The sequence below is a fragment of the Monomorium pharaonis genome, chromosome 10 (genome assembly GCF_013373865.1).
Source record: "Monomorium pharaonis isolate MP-MQ-018 chromosome 10, ASM1337386v2, whole genome shotgun sequence".
NCBI lineage: Eukaryota > Metazoa > Arthropoda > Insecta > Hymenoptera > Formicidae > Monomorium > Monomorium pharaonis.
In genome coordinates this window covers 9,208,398-9,235,779 of record NC_050476.1, presented here as the reverse complement: position 1 = coordinate 9,235,779, position 27,382 = coordinate 9,208,398, and the positions used below count along the sequence as shown (strand labels likewise).

General features: G+C 34.1%; 1 protein-coding gene across 9 annotated transcripts in view; it reads right to left on the bottom strand.

Moving 5' to 3' along the window:
- Positions 1-27,382, bottom strand: part of LOC105833851 (uncharacterized protein YMR317W) — a 118,364-nt gene that overhangs the window by 76,928 nt on the left and 14,054 nt on the right. For all 9 annotated transcript variants that reach the window (XM_036293281.1, XM_036293285.1, XM_036293283.1 and 6 more), the window contains exons 2-3: positions 7,693-11,307; positions 11-420 (exon numbers count right to left, since the gene is read on the bottom strand). In XM_036293281.1, the coding sequence (XP_036149174.1) occupies positions 11-420; positions 7,693-11,089 (3,807 nt within the window). In that variant the 5' untranslated portion in view covers positions 11,090-11,307. The remainder of the gene's footprint in view (positions 1-10; positions 421-7,692; positions 11,308-27,382) is intronic.

The following is a 27,382-nucleotide window of genomic DNA, read 5'->3' as shown; positions in this document are numbered from 1 at the left end:
GAATAGATACCTTAAATGGTAAGATATCAATATCTTCATCATTTGCCGCAGCTAATTTTTCATCAATTCTGCACGAAAGTTTGCTGGAGCTATTAGAATTTTTCGAGACCGCCTCGTATTTCTTCCTTGTCAATTTTTTTGAAATGATGACTTCACCAGATGAATAGTCATCCTCTTCTAACATCTTTCTAATTTTTTTAGTGATAACGGGCCTTGTGCGTTTCTTTCTTTTCTCGTCTTCATCGCCAATCAATTTTACAGCAGGTGTCCATGCTGGATCGGAATCGGAATCTACCTGTTCCTCGTCGTTATCAAAGTAATCTATACCCTGTTGTCGATCTAAAAATTGTTTTACTGACGTTTTCTCTTTTGCCTTTCTTCTCGATGTTTCACGTCTGGGAGGAAGAAGCAAAGGATCCACTATGCAAAATAATACATATTTTTAAAAAAGTACTAATAAAAAAAATCATATACACTGGCGCAAAAAAATAAGAAAAAAATTTTGACAGAATTTTTAGGCAATTTTCAAAGTAATGCAACTTTGCGAAAAATCATCCAAATTACATGTACTTTTTTTTTAATTAAAGGGCCAAGACTCTACTTTGAGAATCTCTAACGAAAGTTTGATTTGTTAAGTATAAACATTGTGTATTGCATGAAAACCAAACATTTTTCTTAATTGAAAAAAGTTTGTTATAATTTTTCACAAGTTTTTCGTTAAAATGTTGCTAATATTAATCCAGATTCTTAAAGTTCATTCTTTTTTAAGCAATTTCAAAAAAGTAAACATGTTGATACGATGTTTTTTGTTGATTGCACACGAGTTTAAAATTTGCACTGCATTTTAGGGTATTTTAGCGAATAAATACCGTATTTTTTTAATATCATGAATACGGTTCACCATTTTAGCAGCCTGCTCAGATCACACATAAATATACACATACTTATACATAAAAAATAAAAATTTGAATTTTATTTAAAAAATCGGCCTTTTTCGTATGATGTGTAAAATTCGATCGTCAACTTCCACGTGGTGCACATCGGGTCACTATGACACGTCGGTATGATTGAGTTAAACACAAATAAAATTAATGTGCAATATTATATTAATACTCAAAATTCATGATATTCAAAAAATACCGTATTTATTCACTAAAATACCCTAAAATGCAGTGCACATTTCAAATTCGTGTGCAATCAACAAAAAACATCGTATCGACATGTTTTTTTTAATTACTTAAAAAAAATAAACTTTAAGAATTTGAATTAACATTAGCAAGATTTTAACGAAAAACTTGTAAAAAATGATAACATACTTTGACTTTTTTTAATTAAAAAAACATGTTTGGTTTTCATACGATACAAAAGGTTCACACTTATTAAGTGTACAAATAAGTTTCCGCCGTTTGACAAAAGTTGGCGCCACCAGTAAGTTATGTTTAAAATTGTCAGGTGTAAAACGCCATTATCGTAAGATTGGACCGTGGACATCTGTCAACGACATAACCTTGAAATATTAGTGAATTATTATCAGTATAATATATTTTTTTGTGTGCGAAAATGTCTAGTTTTGAGCCGAATAAGCGTCATTTGCGGGAACTTTTGATTTATTTCTTCAATTTGAATAAATCTGCAGCTGAGGCGCATCGATTGCTTGTAGAAGCATATGGTGAAGCTGCCTTAAGTGAGAGAAGTTGTCGTGAGTGGTTTCAAAAGTTTAAGAACGGTGAATTTGACATCGAAGACAAAGAACGTAGCGGAAAACCGAAAGTGTACGAAGACGCGGAATTGGAAGCATTATTGGATCAAGATTCGTGCCAAACGCAAGAAGAACTTGCACTTACATTAAGGGTGACATAAGGTTCCGTTCTTTCACAATAAATGCCCAATTTTTTATAAAAAACGGCGGAAACTTATTTGTACACCTAATAACAAATCAAACTTTTGCCTAGGGATTCTCAATAGTAGAGTCTTTGTCCTTTAATTAAAAAAAGTACATGTAATTTGGATGATTTTTTGCAAAGTTGCATCACTTTAAAGATTGCCTAAAAATGCGGTCAGAATTTTTGTCTCGTTTTTTTTGCGCCAATGTATATAATTATACTTTAGTAAAAAATTTTTCTCAGAATTCTTCACATAAGTTTTCAGACTTTCTATATCTAAATTTTATGTTTCAAAAGCATTTCTCGGATTTTTTATTTTTCAAAAATACTATCAAAAGAGAACTCGCCAGATAGAAAATCATAATTACAAACTTTAATAGTTCGTAGAGAAAGACCTCCCAAGTACACATAAATTTTAAGTATAGATAGCTATTCAATAATATTTAATTAACAATGATACATTAACAAGTGCAGAAAATCGGCTATTTCACGAGTGAATGCACGAGCCAAAGGCAAATATTTTAGATTACGATGTATGGAATTTTCGGGAGCACTCCAATTGACCACAACTTTTCTAGTTGGCGGTCTAACAGAAAAACTCTAAGCATTGATTGTTGATGGTCAATTGCAACGTGGTTAATCGGGGCGCTCCCGAATTTTATATTAGTAGCACTAATAAAATCTACACAAGATTTTCATTCAATTCTTATAAAATATCAGTACTAAAATTTGTTTCTAAACTCAAACAAAATTTATTTAACCAAAATATTGGTATATTTATTTTTAAACATGATATAAGTAATTACTGATTTAAATGCATTTGATAGAAATACCTCTTAAAATTGCTACATAGCAAAGAGTGTAATAAAAATTAAAATTTTTAGCGCAATTAATCTTAATAGAATTAAAAACAGATTAGAAAATAAAATTCAATATGCCAAAGAAGTCAGAAACTAAAAATGTAATAAATTATTAAAAATCAAATTGAAAAGAAAGAGGAGATCAGAATTTGATATATCTAGAAATTAACAAATTGATCATATCTCTTAAAATTGCTACATAGCGAAGAGTGTAATAAAAATTAAATTTTTTAGCGCAATTAATCTTAATAGAATTAAAAACAGATTAGAAAATAAAATTCTGTATTCGTCACATTAAAAGATTAATAAGCAAACACAGAAAGAATTTCTGTTTTCATGTTATCTTCAATGTGCTTAAACATCATAACAAGATTAATTTTTTGTACAAAACTGTATACGATCTTTATTCTCTTCAGCATTACAATAACCAAGAAGAAGACTTAGTTTACGATTTTTCTAGCACAATCAATTCATTTATCTTTCTATCCTACTAACCCATCGCATGATCTTATTTAATATGACATAACATCACATATCTTATTGCACTGCAATAAGCATAATAACTCTAAATATAATACAATCTAATCATTTTTATTGAATCTGTCTTTCTTAATCTTATCTCTCTCTCTCTCTCTCTCTCTCTCTCTCTCTCTCTCTCTCTCTCTCTCTCTCCCTCTCCCTCTCCCTCTCCCTCTCCCTCTCCCTCTCTCTCTCTCTCTCTCTCTCTCTCTCTCTCTCTGTTTACAGTCTTCTTTCTTTTAACTTATAACTATACTTCCTTAGTATATCTACTAACTCTCCTACTTAAACATCTCCTTATACTGCCTACTGCATCTACTCCTTTATTTTCTTCCTCCTTTCTTTCTCTCTTTCCTTCTTCCTCCAAAATTTCTTTAAGACCTTTTCTTTCTTTTCATTTAGCTCATCATTCCCTATTCCCCCTAATATTTTTGTCCTATTTTTCCCTCTAAACCATACTTACACAATCTTGCACTTCTGTATAAAATGTCCTAACTCATCTTTTCCTTTTCTATAAAAACGGCATATTTTTTTCTTTTCTTTTCCTTCAACCAATACTTATTGTTTTACTACATATTTCCATATTTCATTCCATCGATCTAACTAATGCCTTCACTCCTGCTCCATCCCTCCTATTTGCTAAATTCTTTCCATTTAAATACGTGTTATCTCTATTCTATCCATTTCTTTTTCTTTGTATCTTGTATTATACGTAGCGTTTCTTAATCTACTTTCCTCCTCTTGTTTTTTGTATGTCCCTATTTCTATTCTCCAGTTCTTTTAATTTTATTTCCTCTTAAATTCTTAGTCTATCTAGTCCTTCTATTGCCCTTGTATCCCAGCTGTTTCTATTATAATATTTCTTCCCTCTTCTAACCCATACTGGTCTTTCCACTCTTCCTTTTTTTTCTTCGGGTATAACCATACCCATCTTTTTTCTACCATCCCTTTTATTTTTTCTTCAAATTTTCTTGCTCTAATTCCTTATTCTACTCTTAATTTTTCTAAACCTAATTCCCTTGACATCAAATACCTTGGCATGCAAAAATCTAAATTAATAATCCATCTTCTCTAATTCCTTCTCTTCCCAAATCCAAATTTCTATTCCATATAACATAACACTTTTTTCTAAATAATTAAATAGCATCCACCTTCTATTTAAATTGTTCCCACAAATTCTTTCACCTAAACCCCAAACCTTGTTAGCTGCCACACAAAAAGAAAAGTTGTGCTATTAACGTACAACAAGTTAGGAGTTGTAAGAATACAAGAGATATCTGAACAAAGATATATCAGTGGTGTAAGCTACAAAGCTATATTGCTCCTCTATTTCGCAATATATTATGCTGTAGTAGCTCCACTAATACTGCTACTGTGTAATGAAATCTGCTGTAGTTCTGCAGCTTAATTTGTGGAACCATAACGATTCCGCAGTTGTGCTGGAAGCCACCCAAAGCGTCATCCCCGTCTTTTCTTGCACTACTACAACATCGAAGACTTCTAGGTCAACAAGTAAACCACTACGATTCCACACTCGAGCTGGATGACTTCACTGTCGTCTGTACAAACAAAACCAACCAACCTGCTAGAGCGCAACTTTTTTCCGTGCACCTTTTCTCCTAGCTCCTTTATGTAATTTTTACAATCCTCTTCCTATTAAATGTAAAGCCAAGATATTTGAACATCCTTACGTCTTCTAACTCCTTATTCTCCCATTTCCATTTTTCTAGCTTTTCTTTCCCATTCCTATTAAATACCACCACTTTTGTTTTATCCATATTTAGCTCTAACTCTTTTTTCTTTAAAATCTTTGTAAGTATATCCATCACATTCGTTAAACCTTCCTTATTTTTCACCAAAATAACCATATCGTCCGCATACACTAGTGACTAAATCCTCTCATTGCATAATTTTATACCTCTTGTATTTAAGAGTTTTAGGAATCATTAATCATGATTTTTAAATAAAAAATAAAAATAGCAAAATGGCAGATTCAATGTAGCGGATACAAAATTCTAAATTCAACGAATATTTTAGGAGCTTGTTATGTAGAAGTTTTTCGAGCTGCTAATTAAGAATCCGTAGTCAAAAATAACATCAATAATAGTAAAGTAAGTTCTGATACCAAATTCGTAATCAGTGTTCTTCAAAAATCCTAGATAACTAGTCTCACGGAAATAAAATAAATTTTAAAAATTACGGGTAATTATTCAGAATAACAGATCACCTCCTGATGTCAATGACCTTAACATATATTATCAAGGTCATCATCCTGAGTAATGTTACAAACGTTTTACTTGGAGCTTGTTATTTGTTAAAAAGTTATAAACAAACAAGTTTGAAAAATAAGATGTAATTATCTTGATGGTAAATATTTAGAATAATGGACCACCTCCAAATAAACTGAAATTTTTTGTAATGGCTTCTTATGCTTAAAGAGTAATGTAAATAACAATTTTATCGAGGAAAGTACAAGAAAAAATTTATGAAGAAAAAAGATTAAAAAATGTACCATTGTTTTCTGATTAATGTGGAATAAAATTCGTCCTCCCAGACGTACACACACACGCACGCGCGCGTGCGCACGCACGCACACACAAGGGGAGTGTAAGGAGGCCCCCTTCCGCACCCAGCTCGTCAATAGAAGTGTACTGGGTAGAAGTGCGCAAAAGTACAGTGTGTACTTTGTTGAGAAATAACTATGTCAATTAAATCGTAATTTATCATCAACAAAGTACGCACCGTATTTTTGCGCACTTCTACCCAAGATACCCCTACGGATGGGGTGGATACGGGAGGAAAGGGCCAAAAGCGCCCGGGTGTGTACCCCTGGGAGAACAAATTTCATTCCACATTAATTAAAAAACAATAGTACATTTTTTAATCTTTGTTTATAATTTTTTAATAAATAACGAGCGCCAAGTAAAATGTTTATAACATTACTCAGGATGATAATCTTGATAATATATGTCAAGGTCATTGACATTAGGAAGTGGTCCGTTATTCTAAAAAATTACGTCCACCATATTGAATTTGCCATTTTAAATTTCGAAAATTTGCGGATTTATAATCAGCAACCTCGAGAACCCCTATATACATATTTTTTATAAAAATTGAAAATATTTCAAAATTTTCGCCATATTAAATCCACCATCTTGAATTTCCAAAATCTGATAGCGGATTCAAAATTAGCGACCTCCAAAACTCTGACATGCCAATTTTCACAAAATACCTATCAGTGGAAAAATTTGTGACACAAAGAGTTAAAGATCAAAGTTAAAAAAACCATTTTATTTTGCTTGCAATATATTTTAATATTATACTAAATGTATAGTATTAAAATATATTGCAAGCAAAATAAAATGGTTTTTTTAACTTCGATCTTTTAATTTTGTTTGTAAATTAATTTTGTCTTGTGCAATATTATATTTTATTTTACAATACTTATGTTCATACAAATATTTGTATATAAATTTCAATATTTATGAATAAAGCAATGTTCATAAATTATATAATTATAAAACATTAATTATAATTATTTTAAAAGGAGAGCGATGCCGGCAAAAGAAAAATAGAGAAAAAGAGAAGCTTTTAAAATATTACGAGTCTTAATTTTATACATTTCAGTAATACAAAAATGGACCGTACAGAATCAGCGCTGTTTATTTTTGCGCAAGATAAAACTTAAGACAAATAATATTTATCTTGCGCAAAAATAACAATGCTGAGGGTGCCGTCACATGCGGCGTAACTTGCGTAATGCGTAACTTGCGTCGACCAATCACATCGTCGTAGGGCACGTTAAAGCCGTCTTTAACGTGCCCTACGACGATGTGATTGGTCGACGCAAGTTACGCATTACGCAAGTTACGCCGCATGTGACGGCACCCTGACTCCTTACGACTCGTTTTTCCTCCTTTGTATTATTGAAAATTGTTGGAATCCTTGTTAATCTACTATACTTATATATTTAAAACCTTATACGTGCATGCGCGCGCGCATGTGAGTGCGTGTTTACGCGCGCGCGCGCGCGTGTGTGTGTGTGTGTGTGTGTGTAATGCTGTGCCTTTCATTTCTACGTTGTCATTTACGAAAAATAACTTTACTACGTCTATATACTGACGTAACGGTGCTACTTAGTGCTTGTTCAATCCCATTAAAACAAAAATTTTTTTCAAAGCAAACAAAAAGATATGAAATAATTCACATCCTTTCTAAAAATCTTTTATATGTGCAAATGATATATTCTAAGATACTTTTTGTTCAATGTTTAAAACAAAATTAAGTCTAAAAAAATTTAAAGTATTTTTCAGAAATCTTAATATCTATTATGATTTCTGAAAAATACTTTAAATTAGAAATATAAATTCTTAAAAACATGAATATTATAAGAAAAATTTTCGTCATAATGCTAAATATGTTTACAATACCTTCTTCAATTGTTTTTGAAGACTTTTTTTCTGTTTCTGCTGCTGCCGCTGCCGCAGCGGCTCTTCTCTTCCTGTCCGTGGGTCCACCAGGCTTGATAGGTCGGCCTTTCCTACCTTTTCCTTCTAATTTTACAGCAACAACCTCAATATTATTCATATTATTTACATTCTGCACTTTTTTCTCCGTTTTTTTAGAAGAAAAAAAATCATCGTCACTAGTAAATCCATCGTCACTCGAATCAAAATTGAGTTTCTTTCTTTCTTTCGGTAACGGAAAGTACCTAGGATCATTAGCATAATCTATTGCAGGTATTTGCTTAACCGACATCTCTTTTACTATCGACTTTTCTTGAGATTTAACACTTTCACCGTTAATTGAAATTTCTGTAGCTTTGCTCGATTCAATGGGTATATATGGTTTTGACCTATTCCATGTCATTTTTCTACCTCCGCGTAGGGCAGGCGGTGGAGAAGAATCCCTTTCACCCTGCAGAAATTTCAAATAGCTCATCATAAATCCCGTATTAGGATCTCTGTTGGGCTGTTTGAAGTCCTTGTTTATTTGATTCATATTTTGCAGATTCAATTGTTGATTCTGCTGAAGAAAACCTAATTCCTCCTCAATATTAGGAACAATTACTTTAGGCTGATCGTCTCTGATCTCTTGATTGTAATTGGTGTTTTGATTCATAGTGGTCTCACCGAATCCTATTGGTGTTATCTCAACTGAAGATTGAAATTCGTGCGAGTGATGTGAATGATGACCCGTGGGAATATGAAAAGCCGGAAAATACGGAATGGGTGGTGGTGCGTGATGGTGCGACACCATTAACGATTGATGCTGATGAGCCGAAGTACCCACAAAGTTACTTGAATGGTGCAACGACGACTGAGAACCAAAGGCGCTGGACGCTGTGGGAAATATCTTAGCGGTCGGTGGTGGTAAGTTCCATCGTTCAAACTCGAAGTAACCATTTTGCTGCTGTTGATTCGCTGCGTTGTGATGTGCAGGTGGAGGTATTCTACTGAGATATTCCGTCATCATCGTACCACCTGTAAACTCGTTGGATAATGATGTACCATGACCACCTCTTTCTAAATTTCTTTTCTTTTTATTAACATTGTCAGCCTTTCGTCGTTCTTCAACCTGCTTTGGTTGCTGTTCCGCGATGCCAACCGAAGTAGCAAGAGTCGTATGCTGTTGTAAGTAGGGTCCTTGCAACGTTTGTAAGTTCTTCACGATGCTCATTGGGTCTCCTCTACAGCTACTTAAATCTTGTAATGTCACTTGATTAGCTTCAAAATATGACTGCTGCCTATCCGCTGATACATTCATGAGCCTTTGTACTTGCTGTTGAACTGGTAAAGTACTTTGCATGTTTATATCACTGGTCGTATTCGCGCCAACATAGACGGAAAACTTCCTAGTACCGTTCACCGTTTGCCGATTTTCATTTTCCCAACAAATCTGTTGCTTCTGCGTTTGTGAGAAGTCCTGTTGCTGCTGTCTATCGTACGTTTTACTTTCTGTGTTGTAAGTCGCCTTATTATTCTCCGTAGTGCTCAATGCTCGTGTGATCACCGATGAATAAGCTACCTGTCCCTGCGACGCCGGTCTGGGAACAGTAACATCCAAGGGTGATCTCGGAGCAACTTGTTGAGTGACTCCGTTTTTATATGATGTACTATTAGTACACTGATTGCCGTTGGTCTCGTGTTGTTGCAACGGCGATGGCGACATAGTCGCCATCGGACTGTTGTACATGGGATACGCCGGACTTGGCACGTGGCCCAAGGGACTAGCTTGTGAATGAGTCTGCAGTGGGCTCGGTCGCCGTGGAACAACAACGCTGCAATCGTGTCCATTTTGCGTTGAAGTATTAGATGAGTAAGCGGAATCCGTCGACGTTGCAGACTTGGATCTGCCTGGATGATATTCCGTGTCGCTCGTCGATCCTGTTAAATAATGTCTGTAAGATGTAGCCTGCTGTTGCTGATTCAAAACATGAAACGTTTGTTGCTGCTGAGAATGTGATTGTAAGTTGCTATTAGACAATGTTCTCTGACTGTTCGTAAGCTTGCCATTCGTGTTATTGCAATTAGTGGTATTATTTGCAGTGTAATTTAAGTTGCGATTTTCCATGATAGAAAAGCTGATCGGAGACGACTGACTATTATCATGCCTTTGTTGCTCGTTTCGTCGGTGCTCCATTCCATGGTTTCCTATACCTGGATAACTCTTAGTCTGCGCTTTGGTCTGAATATTCTGTTGTGTCGTGATAGTGGTCGCCGCTTTATTAGGTAGTGACACAAAATTACCATTACGTGTTTCTTGTTTGTCCTGAATCACTTGTGTAGAACTTGACCGAGCAGGGGCGCTTAGAAAGATCGTTGTCGACGTTGCCGATCTCGAGGACGGTTGTGATATTCGGTATTCTTTATCAGAAGAGTTGCTCGTCGAGACAATACACGATTGCTGATGTTGCAGCGACGACTGCACTTTGTCATTTTCAGTGGCGGACTGACTTTCATTACCAGCACCCGAATAATTATCACTCAAGGTATCAGAACTAAAAGTTGGAACTTGATGAAAAAACGTTTGGCTATTGCTAACTTGTGATGTGGAAATAGTAGACTTTACGCTGATGACAGGTGATTGAGATCTTACACTGATCGATTTTTTCGATTCGGTCGGGCAGCTTGACGATTTGAAATCTGCATTGCACGCAGATGGACTGGTTATTTGAGACGCGTTAATGTTATTTATGGTCTGTGTACTAAAATGAGTGTTAAATGCACTTTCATAGTCAGTGCCACTAGATTTTGTAGAAGACGGAGCCGGAGACGATGGAACAACGCTTTCATGCGGCAAAATACCAAACGGGCTAGGGAGTTGTGTGTTGTTCTGAGACGTCCATGACAGTGCCGATGTCGTAGGCGATGTCGTTGATGCTCCTTGTTGCTCGAAAAATGTAACTTGATGAGATGAGCTATAATTCTCTCTCAACGTAGAAATATCAGATTCGGTCGTAGCGTTTTGTTTTGTCGCTGACACTGCTTGCGCTTGAGCGAGTACTTGTTGCCTGTGCTGAGTGACATAATGCGCCTGCTTAGTATTAGGATGAAACAGAGGTGAGAAAACTTCATAACCTACAGGAGGCGGAGATAAAAACCCCCCTGGGTTAAAAGGGGATGGTTGGCCTGCCAGAGTTGCTGTCGTATGAGCCGCCTGAAGAAGTAACTGTGACGTTGTTGTTGATGGCACTGCTTGCGTAGCAGTTGTTGCTAAATGATGAGATACAAAGTCGCCAGTTGTAGTCGACGGTGTTTGAAACGTTCCAGAGCTACCCGCAGTTAGACGATTATATGACGTGTACCATGGACTAACGGGATCCATTACCCAAGCTTGGCACTATAGTGCCTAATTTAATGGACGCTTCTCTTTACCAATGTATTCCAAGATATTTTCTTTCATGACAACTTTTATCACAATTTATTTAGGATTATTTCTACTTTCCCGTTTATATACAGAAAAACACATTTCAAGTGATGTAGAGTCATAAAAAATTCTGAGTGTCGGGATCAATGGCACAGCGAAGACTACTTCTATCCTTTCTGGAAAAAAAAAAAAAAAATGTAACTATATGTTTAATTATCGTTTCGTATTAGATAATGAATAAATAATATTTAATTAATAGTTAGTATTAAAATAGTAAAGACCAAAAACAAAAAATAGCTAGAATGTAATATTAATAATCAGAACGTATACTCAAACCGTGTAAAAAAATTCCCTAAGATTACAGGATCTTCTAGATATTTTTATTCAAAATTTCAGATAAAATTAAAATATTTTTAAATGCAATTTTAAAATAAGCTTATTTATTTTAGCGTATCATTTTTTATAAAAATAAAAAACACGTTTTAAACAGATTTTATATAGACATAAACAAAAAATGTATTTTTTAAGCAAATTTTAAACTTAAAATATTTTTTGTTTTTCATAAATATATTTTAAAATAAGTACTACTTCATACGTTAAATAAAATATGTAAATAAAATATAAAACTTAATAACTTTTGATATTAGCTAAATAAAATCCAATATTTTATATAACTTATATAAATATAAAAATACTTGTTTTTTAAACTATTAAAAATATTAAACAATTTTCGAATCAGATTTCAAAAATTAAAGTTGTTTAACATAACTGCTTCATTTAATTTAAAACATTATTTGTAAATTATAAAATAATAAAAAAATGTTAATGGAAATAAATATATAACCATTCTTAAAAGAATGTTTATAGACATAAATATTTATAGTCATTTTATAGTATAAATGTTTATAAACAAAATGTTTATAGTTCATAGACATAATATATCTAGACCGAGGATTGTCCCAAATTTCGGGAGTGGGGACAGAGCTTACGCAGAAAAGGACAAACGATATAAGATGCGTTTCTTTTCTCTCACACGCGCCTGCATATACAGGGTGAGTTTTAATGGCTGTCCCAACTTTTTACCATGAGAGATGGAATTACCGACTGCAATCTTAGTACACACATGTACGATATATGCATGTGCAAATGCCGTACATATGTATAAACAAAATATATATATATAATGTACACATATATTATATCGTCCATCCTTTTCAACGTATACTATCTGTCCTTTTCTACGTGCACGTATATCCCCACTCCTGAGACGAGCAAGCCTGGTTTTAGTGAAATATATGTATATTATATAAAATAAAAAAAATATATATTGCATATCATATAAATCTATTTTTTTTAAGCTTGAATCTGTTTTTCAATTGCATTTGCCTCTTTTTAGAGCGCTTTCTAAAATTCTTATGCGTTCGGCTTCCAATTCTTTTGATAAAGTTTTCTTCCTTTTTATAATTGCTTCTATAAAACTTCAAAGCCAACCATCATTGCCGACTCAATACACAATACTTCACTAAAATGTGATAAAAATTCAGTAACAACACTAAGGCAACTACTAACAATACAAAAATAAAATTTTTTAAGCCATTTTTTTTAATTCCCTAAATCCTAACGAAATTCCATGAGAGTTTCACGTTTTTTTCAAGGTAATAAAATTCCCTGAAAATATCTTTCTAACTCCTCGGACTGCTTTGTCATTTGTGGTCCGATTTTAACGCCACTGGTGTCAAAATTTAGCAAATTTTCCGGAGACTGCTACCATGGGCTCAAATTTTTCAAAAACATTGTTTTAAAAAATGATAGGCCAAAATATATGTATAAATAATTAAAGTCTGTATGCCCGCAAATTACTCCGACATTTGTGGATCAATCTTAATGCAAATGGTCTCAAAATTTAGCATTTTTTCCGGAGATGGCTACTATGGTCTTGGATTTTTCAAAAACAGAGTGTTTAAAAAAATGATAAGCCAAAATATACGTATGAATGTTTGAAGTGTGTATGCCCGCGAAATGTCCGTTCTTTGTGATTCAATTCTCTTGCAACTGGTGTCAAAATTTAACTTTTTTTTCAGGGGAGGCTACTATGGGCACGAATTTTTTTTAAAAAAAAGGTGTTACAAATTAAGATTTAACTCATACACCAATATAGTTTTTAGGGAGTGTTGTTTTAAGATGGATGCATACAAGAAAAAGCATACGCACACAAACACAAATACACAAATAAACACACATAGACATAGTTTAATTGAATTTAGCGTTTTGAGAATTAGATGTGTGAGATAAAGGCTTAACTATTAAATATATAGTAGTTATTTATATAACACAAACAAACAAACAAACACACATAGAAAGTTTTATTGAATTTATGATTTTAGGAATTAGATGTGTGAGAAAAAGGTTTAATTATTGAATATAGTTATTGTTCGAGACTAGAACAGTTTCATTAGAATTTTAACTTTTTTTTTGCTGTTTTATCCGCGAGTAGCGAGAGCTACTGACAGCCATCGCGCTCATTGTAGTTCATTCATTCGATGCACCTAGTCGCACGGCGCTGTCACTAGCTCACGCGCGCGTCTTTCGTTTTCTCGCATCGTAGTAACTATGAAAAAAACATGCCCAAAAAAGAGCATGTCAAAACCGATGTCCAAATAAGGCTCGAGATCAGTTCCCTTGCCGCCCCCTTTTCGTCTCCGCGATCGTAATTGTCTTACGACGCAAAATTAGTCAGTTTCTCGCAGCGCGGCACATTAGATCGTCCCGCAGATCTCTCGCGTCATCCGCCGATCCTAGCTGCGGGGATTCACTTCTGTTCCATCCCTAATTCGACAATTTATGTCAATTAATTCTTAAGTTCACGTATTCGTGTGAATGTGTAAGTGCATCACGTCAATGCGCGGGTGCCCGTATCTTTCCCGCAAACGTCCTCTACCTCGTGCACAAGATCTCCGTCATATCGTGCGCAAGATTTCCGGATTCGCGAGAGCTTCAATCTAGAGGCTCTTCAAAATTTCCGCGTCGATTACAGGCAGCGTAATATCGGGACGTGTCAAGATCTCCGTAAGATTGTAAGATACGGTTCGCCCCTCGCTCCGAACGTCCGTTTTTAAATAAATAACTGAAGTGTGAGTGACACCATCGCCTCCTCTTTCTTTTCTCCACCACCTACGTTCCCCCCGTAAACCAATCGCATTCCTCACCACTCGCTTCGCGTCTCAATAGGGAAGGATCCCGGCATTCTCCGTGCGATCGCGTTTAATCTACGCACGCACAAACAGTTATTAATAAACAAAAATAAAATAAAAATATATTAAGTATATTAATAGATAACAAAGTTTCATATGTTTAATGTCCTTTGGGAAAAAATTGAATTTGATATTTAAAAAAGTAAATTTTTAGAAATATTTAGAATGGAAGAGAGGAGATCAAGTATAGTTTTCGAAAGAGAGAAAGATTCAGGGAATCTTTTTAATAAACCTTTAGAAAAAAAACATGAAGAAAAAACGGTACATTTTACCTATCATTTTTTTAAACGCCCTGTTTTTGAAAAATCCGAGACCATAGTAGCCATCCGCAGAAAAAATGCTAAATTTTGAGACCAATTGCAAGAGGATCGGACCACAAATGACAGAGTAGTTTGCGGACATATAGACTTCAGTCATTCATGAGAAATTTAAAAAAGGTAAAGTTATTTTTTATAAAGTGTTTTTTTTAAAAAAGATTTTTAAAAATATAAATAAATTGTGAAGATTTAAAAAAAAGTAAATGTTAAAAAAATGAATTATTTTTTAAATAACCAATTAAAAAAATTTTTTATTAAAAAAATGTTTAAAAATGGATAATATCTTAGTCCCACAGAACCCAGTCGTACGGTAAACGAAACAGGTGTACGTAAATGCATTTCACCCTATCCTTAAAAAAAAGCTAGTAATAAATAACCTCCATGAACCTAGCACCCCATCACTAAAAAAGATGAGGCTATACGGCATATAATTATGTACTAATTATGTGCTAATTTGTTATTCTAGTCTCAAATTTCGTGCTCCTATCCGTATGCAAGAAATTAAAATAAAAAATAGGTATGCTAATCTCACAACACTAGCACCCTTACTCCTGAAAAACATTGTAATAAGTAAACAAAAAAAACCATATCAGAATTTTGTGCTAATTCTATGTTTTAAGATACTGCAAACGGATATCAAAAATATTAAACAATTATCAATGTATTAATACTAGGTACCGTAACATATAAGAGCAAAATAGAATAAAAAGTTAACCATGTAAGTTAAACATTAAAAATATTTCTTCAAATACTCGTAAAATATTACTTCAAAATTTCTTACTTGCTTATTACATAACTTAAAAACTCTCAAAGATACAGTAATGTTAAAACAAAATACTGTTAAACATAATGTTAAACAAAAATACAGTATGTTAAAAAAATTAATTACTGCACCAACTTTGGTAGCAAAATAATTGTCAAATTATGTGTTCTTAAAATATCCTAATCTCGAATTTCATGTTCACTATTCATTTTAAGTTATTTTGCAAATAAAAAATGTTTAAATTAAGAGACACGGTAGTGATTCGTGCCAAGTAAACGCGCAGCGCGAGACCAATCGTGTTCTTTACGCGAGTACGGCGACTTGCAAGCACTCGAGCTTATCGGATATAAAAAAACGGCTAAACCAATCGAGTTCTAATTAGGCTCAATCGAAAACTTGAGGTCAATTTGTATGAGAAAACTGTTTTTATTTTTCCTCTATGTGCCCTATGAGTGGAGATATTGGAACGCAAAGTCCGAAATGTAAAAATTTCATGTAAAATACATCGTCGTCGTCACGTATTATAAGTTAACGGAACAAAATGAGCAGTATCAATTGTTCATAATATTTTTATTTGTTGTTCATTTGTTGCTAAAAAGTTGCAAATGAAAAAATTTTGTTACTCCGTTAGTTTTTCTTAAATCAATGTTTCGCTAAAGAAAGATTAAGTTAGCAGAACAATATATAAAAAATAATTATACGTAATAATAACATGGGAATTTGTTGCTAATTTGTTGCTAAAGAAATGTTCAATTTATTGCGCCCAAAATTAATTTAAGCAATAAATAAGAACAACAAACGCAATGCAAGATCATAAAAATAAATTATAAAAAATTTGTTGCTCATTTAAATTTGATACTGATGCATCATCTGAACTTGTTGCTCTCGAAATATTGTCGCAAACAAGTTTTGCGATTGTTGCTTGCAATTAAAGTTCAAACAATACCGAGAAACCGATCAACGTGCAAAATTACAAGAGTAAACTATAAGAAAAAAATTTGTTGCTTGTTTAAATTTGATACTGGGACATCGTCTGAATTTGTTGCTTTCGAAATATTCAAGTTTTGCAATTGTTGCTTGTAAGTTACATGTAAACAATGACGATAACGTAGTCAGCGTGCACATTTCAAAAGCAACAAATTCTGACAATGTCCCAGTATCAATTTTACACGAGTAACAAATTTTTTTCTCATAGTTTACTCTTGTAATTTTGCACGCTAATCGGTTTCTCAGTATTGTTTAAACTTTAATTGCAAGCAACAATTGCAAAACTTGAATATATCGAGAGCAACAGTTCACGATGTACCAGTATCAAATTTAAACAAGCAACAAATTTTTTATAATTTATTTTCATGATATTGCATGTTCATTGTTTTTATTTATTGTTTAAATTAATTTTAGGGGCAATAAATTGAATATCTCTTTAGTAACAAATTAGCAACAAATTCCCATATTATTATTATGTATAATTTTATTATTTTTTATATATTGTTCCGCTAACTTAATCTTTCTTTAGCGGAACATTGATTTAAAAAACTTATCAGAGCAACAAATTTTTTTCTTTTGCAACTTTTTAGCAACAAATGAGCAACAAATAATAATATTAACAATTGATTCTGCTCATTTTGTTCCGCTAACTTATAAGACGTGTCGTCGTCGTCGTTGTCGTCAACCTTGGTGGTATCTATAAGGTGATCGACGTAAAAAGAAAGAATGTCAATCTCGCGTATTTGCTACCATGTGACATTCGCATCGTCATTACGGCGTTCGTGTCATGTATAATAGAGTCACGTGGGTCGTCAGAGACTTGCGCCAAGTGACGTGCAATGTAAGGTTATATGTTGAAGTTATGTTATGACACTTTTGTGAAGTAGTGCATTTTTATACTGTGTCTTTCAACAATAATTTTAGTTGTCATTTTTTTACGTGAGAAGTCTAAATTGTGATAAATTTTGGGAAACTGATGGTGGTTCGCTGTAAGTAATGCATAGCGTGAAATTAATCGCTGTAAGTGATGCACAGCGTGAGATAACGAGACAGTTTCGTAAATTGTGCTTTATTATTATCGATAATCGTGTCGATGGTAAAATCTCGAAAGAGAAGGAAGTGGGGGAGGAAAGGGGATGAGACAAGAGGAAGAGAGCGAAGAAAGCGGACAGCGGAAAGAGCGGGCACGGGAAAGAGTGGAAGGTGGAAAGTCATTTAAGGTTACTCAAGTTTTTACATAATGTTATATGTTTTGCGCAATGTAAAAAACGTGTGCGATAGCTTCGAGAAGCTGATTGTTTTGTATTATGTTTATTAATATAAGTGTAGTAATAAAGCAATCCTGTACTATCATACTAAAGAAAAAGAAATCCTATACATAATCAATTAAAATAATTTAAAAAAAAAATTTTTTTTTTTTAAATGACTATTCATACAAATTTTTATTGAAAATATTTGAAATATACAAAATCTTTATGCTAAATTGTTCTCAGATTGTCTTTTATAAAAATGTTAATTTTTAAAATTTTACTGTAGATGTATTAAATAATTAACTTAGCTAAGTTACTCTGTGATTCAACTTTATATTGGTCTCGATGAGATAGATGAAATGCTGTGTGATTCAAAATTGTGCATCAGTTAAATGTTGCTCTAATTGTCAATCAATATTAATAACTATTAATTAGCTTTAATAAAACTTTAAGTAAATTTTTAATAATACTACTTTTTATTCTTTGCTTTACTAGTAACGTATATAGGGTGTCCTGCATAAAAGTCTTCATGAAAAAATAAACGAGATCAAGGTGAACATAAAAGTCTACCATAGTTTTTGGATATCCCCAATAATAACCAAGATATTAATTTTTCAAATTGTACGAATGATATTTAGAAAAATATTTAAATATCACTATTTTTGTAGAGAAGTTAATTTGTGTGAGTATAAACTTTAAAAATTTCAGAAATATATATTACTTAGATTAAATTTGACACACTTCGTATATATTACTTAAGTTGATATATATTACTCAGGTTGAATTTGACACACTTAGTATATATTTCCTCTACATAAAAATACAAAGTCTATCATTTTATTACTTTTACTACTTTTAGAATTATATGCTACTTTCTTAATTATTGTAGTTTAATCTTTTGAAATAAATATGTGTAAAGAATAGCTTCGTTTTATTAAAAATAACTTAATTCTTTTAATACGATAAACAGGTCAATATATCGAGCCAAGACAAACTTTCCTAATACAATATAATTTATTAAAAAAACATTATATAATTATAAACGCGACTAAAAAACGGCTGTGTTAAAAGATATTAAATTTTGAAACGTTTCGACTATACTTACAATTAGTCCTCTTCAGTAATAATAAATTACCAATATGTATGAACTTAAACATGAATGAAATAACGCAAACAAAAATATAATTAAACAGTTAAAAAATGACCATTGAATAACCATAAAACAACGCATATCGTATCAAAATGTGTCATAACAAATAAAAACGTGAACCAATAAATAATACAATTAAATCAATAGTAAAATGAAAAATAATATAATTTTTCCGCAAGTCGGTTTTCATATTAAAAAGACAGAATAGATAATCAATAGGGTGCCCCGACCAGTTACTGTGCCTCTGGTTTTATTTTTGCTTTTAAAAAATTCTGCAAACATATATTCGATAAAGTAAATAATTTTCGCAAAGTTTAAACCGTACTTTACGTATTAAAAATAGAATTAGATAATTTTCTCGTTATGAGGATATTAAAAATTAAATTTGAATTTTATGTCAGTCGAATTCAGTGGTTTTATAACTTTCACTTATTGAAATCATTAAGACATCACGTCGTATAAGAGATTAAATACCTATATATATAATATAACCTTATTATACAAAAAATATGCATTATAATAAAGTAAAGCTTATATACTACATAAAATAAATTATAACTATAAGTTTAATATATTTTTAAATATTTAATAAATCCAGTAATTGATATGGAATTTTTGATTTGCCCCAATTATTGTGCCCGTCTTAGAACATGTGTGTGTGTGTGTGTGTGTGTGTGTGTGTGTGTGTGTGTGTGTGTGTGTGTGTGCGTGTGTGTGCGTGTGTTCTCAGGTGCCCGTCGTGCCAGTCGACAGATAACAATCTTAACCTCCAAATAGTAGGAGAGGTAAAGTGATAAGTGTTAAGGCCAGCATACAATGCCAGACACCAGACAACAGGAACAAGAAATAAAGAGAGAAAGAAAGAAGAGGATCCTTCCCCCCCTCCCCCCCCTCTCTCTCTCTCTCTTTTAGAGATTATAAAAATTTGCAGATTTTATTTAGGGCATAGTAATTGGTATTTAGAGAACAGTAATCGATTTCATACACAGTAATTAAAGCACAATATTTGAAACTTATAGACAGTAGTTAGAGCACAGTATTTAGGACTTATGCACAGTAATTAAATTTGATCATGGCGAAGTGTCCAGTAATACGCGCAAAAAAATATTTTTTTCTTTTAATCATATCTTTTTTGTTTTCAATATTTAAAACTCAAAAAAATGTTTATTAAATCTATAAAAGAATGAAATTTTATTTTGACATAAACAAACATAAATATCAAACACGAAAAATCGTTTTATTTACAGAAATTTCGAAAATCGTGCTAAAAGGGCACAGTAATCGGGGCTTTTACCATAAGTCTTGTCAATAAATCTAAAAGACCAAAAACGATGGAATACATATTATGAATGACATAAACTGATATGCGTATTGTAAAAAACTACACAAAGAGAATATTCTACTACTTTTTAGAAGAGAATTTTTTAGTATGGTAAATACCACCTAGGGAACAATTATATATTCAACCAATTTCTAGAAATCACTATACCAAAAATCAGTAATGTCTCTTGCAGTAATGTCTCTTTCTTCCGTCGCGTTGCCATTTTGCTTATTCCTCTTTTCTCTCTCTTCTAAATCTAAATAGTATTACTCAAAAATCATAAAATAATAAAACCATGATTTAAAAAAAACTATATTTAAAACATTTATATTTAAAAACATTTTTAAACATATACATACTTTTTATATCCATGTTTTTTGAATAAAATAACGATTGTTTATATTAATTGTCATGGTAACAAATTGAGTTTTAAAGTTTTCGGTATTGTTTTTCATATTTCAATTGTCAATTAAAATTTTTGGTATAAAATTAATCTAAAATTAGAAAGAAATCTACTATTTAATATTTTTGTCAAATCTATTTTCTAAAACACGACAAAATTGGAATATTAGTTATTAAAAGTCGGTATAGTTTCAATCTATAATATAATATATACACAGCCAGTTTTTGTTATAAACGTACTGATTTTTGCAACAATGACGGTCTGTTATCTTGCTAGTATGTAACCATACCAATTTTCGGTAGAAAATTCTGTCCGTGTATAAACTTATATATGTTGATCCCAGATATTAAAACGCAATATTAAAACGAGCAACAAAATTCAAACGAGAATCTGTTCTGCCTCTGACTACCGAACGTTACACTTATCTTTAACGCTTTGTTAAATACTCGGTGTGTTTGTTGCTCGTTTTAATATTGTGTTTTAATACCTGGGATCAACATATATAAGTTTATAGTTTTTTACAATACGCATCAGTTTATGTCATTCGTAACATGTATTCCATCGTTTTTGATCTTTTAGATTTATCGACAAGACTATCTATTCTGTCATTTTAATATAAAAACCAACTTGCGGAAAAATTTTATTATTTTTCATTTTATTATTCATTTAATTGTATTATTTATTGGTTCACGTTTTTATTTGTTATGACACATTTTGATACGATATGCGTTATTTTATGGTTGTTCAATGGTCATCATTTTTTAATTGTTTAATTATATTTTCGTTCGCGTTATTTCATTCATGATTAAGTTCATACATATTGGTAATTTATTATGACTGAAGAAGACCAAGTATAGTAGAAACGTTTCAAAATTTAACATTTTTTAACACAGCCGTTTTTTAACACAGTCGCGTTTATAATTATATAATGTTTATTTAATAAATTATATTGTATTAGGAAAATTTGTCTTGGCTCGATATATTGACCTGTTTATTGTATTATTTTTGCTTAGCATTAACGAGTTCTTTATATTTGTTTGTTTTGTTAATTCTTTTAATTAATTTCGTCTATATTACTATTCTTATCTAAACATCCATTATTTTATTATCACGACAGACTTTTGAAATATCATGTACTGAAACAGTATTGGCCCAACGTTTCACAAACATTGCAACTTGTATCATTAAAGTTATCATTAAAATTATATCATTAAAGTAAAATCAAAATAAAACAAAAAGATATAGATGGAGTTTCTTGTAATTACTCCATTCCTACCATGTAAATAAATTTCACAAAGCTTGGTCCAGTAAGTCCCTCTGTTAGTCCGTCTGCAGCTTGTTCTCCAGTTGGAATATATTCGATGTTGATATGTCCCTCTTGCTGATGCTTTCGAATTACATGATGACGAACATCAATATGTTTTGTGCGTCCATTAATTTCAGGATTCTTTAAAATTTTAATTGCTCCTTGATTATCACAAAGCACGGTTGAAGGTCCCTCTACTTCTGAGTTTAAATCCTTTAGTAGTTGATGCATCCAGAGTGTATCCTTGACTAACTCGGCGGCTGCGACACATTCAGCTTCGCATGTTAATTAGGCTTGAATATTCTGTAATCGTGATACCCATATAACAACACCTCCAGCAATTAGACAGACATGTCCACTTGTACTGTATCTAAATCATCGGCATAGTCGGCGTCGTGTAGTTGAGTTTCTTGTCATCATCACGTTTGTAAATAATTCTGCGTGAAATGATCCCTTTTAGGTAACGAAATATAGTCTTCATTGCAGTTACGTGTACCGTAGTTGGTTTTTCCATAAAACGTGCCAATTTGCATACATAGAAGGCGACATCCGGTCGAGTACTTGTTGCAGCATACATTAAACTTTCTATTGCTTCACGATATGGAAAATTCGCAACTTTATTTTCTTCAGTCACAGCCCGCAACTTGATTGAAGAATCACCAGATGTCTTTACTGCACAAACACTCGTTCATTCCGAATTTTTTGAGTATCTGGGTAATATATGCTGTTTGATGAATTTTTAATGTACATTTTAATTCATCTATATCCACTGTGACGTGGCGCGTCCGACCGCGCTTGTCACAAGGGCGTAAGTCCGACCGAGGGAGTCGGTCTGGGGCTGCTCCTCGTCGAACTGAGGGGGAAAGGCTTCATTGTTTTGTTATCTTTTATTATAATTTCCGCGCTACCGTTTTTTCCATTTCAGTTATTAGATTATTTAGAATTAAGGTGTGGGCTCAATCTAAACTTGTATCAAAGACGGAGAAGGAGCAGCCGTCGTGGAAACTTTGTAGCGAGCTATCGACAGTGGACGAGGTGCCTCGCAAGGAGTTTCCCTGCCGAGCCGTGCATCGGGTCCCGCTGCGCGTGGCCGCCCCTGAGCTACGAGAATATCGACCCCGCAAAGATACCGCATGACTACAAGACGATTCTCTGGAGGAATAACGCCGAGGACACGCCACCGGGCTGCAAACCGGGGGAGCGACCAACGCCAACCGCCCGCCAACCAAGATCGGTTCGGTCGCGGCCTGGCCAGCCGGACTAGCCGAAAACGGCAGGGCAAGAAAGATCCCGCTGGCGGAAGTCATCACGCGCGGATCACGAAGATCTCGAGGGGTGAGGCGGCGCAGCGATAAGCCGAAAATCCTGTGACACGTGCGGATCCACCTATCGAAAATCGAAGCGCGCACGCGCCTGCGCGGCGGCTCAAGCCGGCCGGCGCGGGACCGGGGCTCCTCACTGTTCGGTGAGCTACGTACTGAGGCGTATCGGCAAGGATCAGCCCTATAGTTACCGAATCTGGAGGACCAGCTGGTTACCGTTTTGGTGCTCTGGCGAGCCAGGATCTTTCATACTGCAAAGCTATTACTCGGCAGCCACCGATCTACGTAAGATTCAGATAAGGCGGTCGACTCTCGTACGAGTCCGGATAAAGGATACCGTTTCTTGTTATGCTACCGGTCATCCAAAATCCGTTACCGCTATTGCTGCTGTTTTGAGAGTAGAGTTTCGTTGCCGCACGAGAGCGCAGACCGACCGGCCCCAAATAGTAGTTAGTCAAGTACGTCCCTCTCGGACAAAGCCGGCACCGACAGTCATATTTAGTTATAGTCGAGTCAATAGTCGAGTCAAAATATATATTGTTTCCTCATCGGCCTCTCGCCTCGTGTAATAGATTTTCTAGTTTCCGCATTTTCTTTGTCTTGAAGTCGTGTTACCATCTCAATTGAAAATATCTACGAATTCGTTGTATTCAAATCATTTGATTAAAGTCACTTGTTTTTACTGTTACCGTATCCTCTCATCACCAAAGAAATATAATTGATTGTTTATTTGTTTAAAAATTGAGTACCAAATCTTTTCTGCAACCTGCCTCGATTCGACATCTCCACACGTCTCATCTACTTAAGAATCACGCCCCTCTACCGCTTCGAGTAAAAGAGCTACCGGCTGTAGTAACGCTTTCTCTTAGGGTACCGCATTATCGCTAATTATTGTGTGGCGCGAGAAATCGCGCCCGGCGCCCAAAATATAGAGTTTTGTAAAAATACCGTTTACGCACGTTACCGCTATCGTATCGAGAGCAATCTCGAGTGATATATTGGAGCTACCGTACGCACGTTACCGCTATCGTATTGAGAGCAATCTCGAGCGATATATTGGGGATACCGTATACGCAAGTTACCGCTATCGCATCGAGAGCAATCTCGAGCAATATATTGGGGATACTGCTTACGCAAGTTACCGCTATCGTATCAAGAGCAGTCTTGAGCGATATATTGAAAATATCGTCTCGCGAGTTACCGATATCGTCGGGGGAACTTTTCAAATTCCATTTGGGGGATACCGTTTTCCAAAGCTTCTGATTTTAGTTGAGAAAGCGTTACTCGTCACTCTCAGTAAAGGTTACCGCTTAATTGGACTACGCCCCCTCGGACCTGGCGGTTCCCGAGGGAAAACAACGTCGCACCACTTGCATTCCAACAAAGCTAATCACTCTTTAATTTATTAATCTATATTTTTATAAATATTTTAAGTTAATAAAATTTAACAATCCTCCCAATTAAATATTAATATTAATTAATATATTTAAACTAATCTTTAAATTAATAATTAATATAAAATTCTATAGGGTCTTCTCGTCCCTTAATTCCATTTAAGCATTTTAACTTAATAATAAATTTAAAATATTTAAATTTAGAAAGTATAGATCTCATCAATCCCTTCATTCCAGTTCCAACAAACAATGATAATTCTTCGACATGCAATTCAAACACCTTTTCTAAGTATTCAATCATATTTTTAATCACAGAATTATCCGTTGATGCTAACAATCCATCATCGACGTAAATTCCAAAAATTGTAGTCGAAGTCTTCGTGATGAAAACGTAAATGCATGAATCTGCTTCCGAACGTGTCATTCCAAATTTGACTAAAAACTTGTCCAGTAATTTATTAAATGCGCATGAAACTTGCTTTGTTCCGTAAATTGTCTTATTCAATTTACAGACTGTTGTCTCTGATATAATCTTCTGCTTGTTCCATGTACAATGTTTCTTCCATGATACCATGTAAAAATGCAGTCTTGATGTCGAAATGAACAATTCGCATTTCTCATTTATGAGCGATAGCCAATACAATTTGAACTGATTTCCTTATTACAACTGAAGCCCATGTATAAAAATAATCAACCCCTTTTATTTGTGAGTAGCCCTTAGCCACAAGGCGTGATTTATGGTATCTCATAATGGAACCATCTGGATTTTTTTTTAATTTATAAATCCATTTGCTTTTCACAATATTTGCATTATTTGGTCTGTCAACGAGAGTCCATGTCTTGTTTTTCTCATGCGAGCTCATTTCATTGTCCAGTGCTTCAATCCAGTGTGGCGCTTCCTCGCACTTGATTGCTTCTTCATAAGATTGTGGTTCTCGTACTGCAATTAAGACCTTAGAATTTGATCGTAATGTGCGATCAACTTTCTCGTAGACTCGATTCTTTGCACCAGCAGGGCGTCCAAGTCTTCGTTGTTCTTCAATTTCTTCTTGTGATTCATCGGCCTCTGGTTCGTCGGCCTCTTGTTTATCATCTTCGCAGAATTCATTCTTTTCTTCATTGATGATAGTTTAATGACCATTGCTTATTGTAGATTCACTTGTCAAATCGAATTCAACATCTTTGTGAATTGTCACGGCGTGAGTTGATTCATTGTACAGTCAAAAGTTCTTTGCAGTCTTTTCATATCCAACTAAAATTAAATCTTCAGATTTCTTATCTAGTTTCTTGCGTTTTTCTTTGGGGATGTAAGCTGCAACTCTTGTTCCGAAGACTCGAAGATGTCCAACATCTGGTTTTTCACCAGTCCACAATTCATGAGGTGTCTTATCTAAATCTCGATTAATAACTCGATTCATTATAAAAGTCTGTGTTGATAGCTTTGGCCCATAGGATTTTGGGCAACCTTTTTGCGTGAATCATCGAACGTGCGAGATCAACTAATGTCCTGATGTCTCGCTCTGCAATATCATTTTGCTCGTGAACATAAGCAACACTTTTCTCTAATTGAATTCCTTTTTGTTTTAGGTAATTTAGACATCGTGCGTTGATATATTCCGTGCCATTGTCTGCCCTCAATGTAATCATCTGATCGCCGCTCTTTGTTCATTGACGAAATCACGCAGTTTGTCAAAAACTTGTTTTCTCCTTGATGAAATATGTCTTGCGAAACCCACTTGCTTCATCCTTAAACAGAATAAAATATTTCTTACCAGAAATACTATTGACTTCCATTGTACAAACATCAAAATGAATTCGTGCACCAACAGTATCTTCTCGAAATGATCTTCTCTGGCAGGGTTTTCGTGACATCTTTCCTTTCACGCATTCATCACAAAAGAAATTTGCGGTATCGTCGGTTGTGATGTCTAAGCCAGTGACAATTGTTCGTTTTTGCCATCCGTTTTACAGTGTCTACACTGATGTGACCAAGACGTTTGTGCCATCATTTAACATTTCCAGCGGCCTTCTTTGCAACATGACTACGTAGACGGATCATCAAATAATATAGTCCATTATCCCCTAGATAACCTGTAAGAACAGTTTGATCCTTTTTATTATTTATCTTAACGTTTTCTTCACAAAATACCACTTCATAGCCTCGCTTTATAACAACGCCAGTCGAGAACAAATTAGTGTGGCCCATATTGGAAAGTGCCAAACATCATTAAGTGTTCCTGGTTCCCAAGTGTCTCCGTCACTAAAGTCTACTTCGGTTTGTCCTTTTCCAATGACTTGCAAAGTGCCCAATAACTTGCAGGGCAGGATGATTTTGAAAAGCTTTTCCAGTAACTCGTAAGTTTTGAACATGCTCTTATATCATACAATATGATTGAAAGCACCCGAGTCAACTATCCAATCACTTTGATAAGGTTGAGGTATTGAGATACTTGAAATCAACGCAACATTTGCTCGTCCTTGTTTTTGATTATCCTTGTCTTGATGATTCTGTTCACCTTAAGTCTGCTTGTCCTTCCCCTTCGAACAATCATTTCGGAGATGTCCAACTTCTTTGCAAAAATGACAGGCACGTGTCTTTTTGCTTTTCTTTGTTACAATTTTTATTTCCGCGCTTGCCAGTTTGATTGCGTGCATGATTCTGCTTTCAATGTGCCACCAGAGCTTCACCCGTCTCCACCACATCAGCATTCTTTTCAGCAGCTCGTAACATGTCACTCTCAATGATTTGCAGTTGCGTTTGCATATCTGTAAATGTAAGCGCAGTAC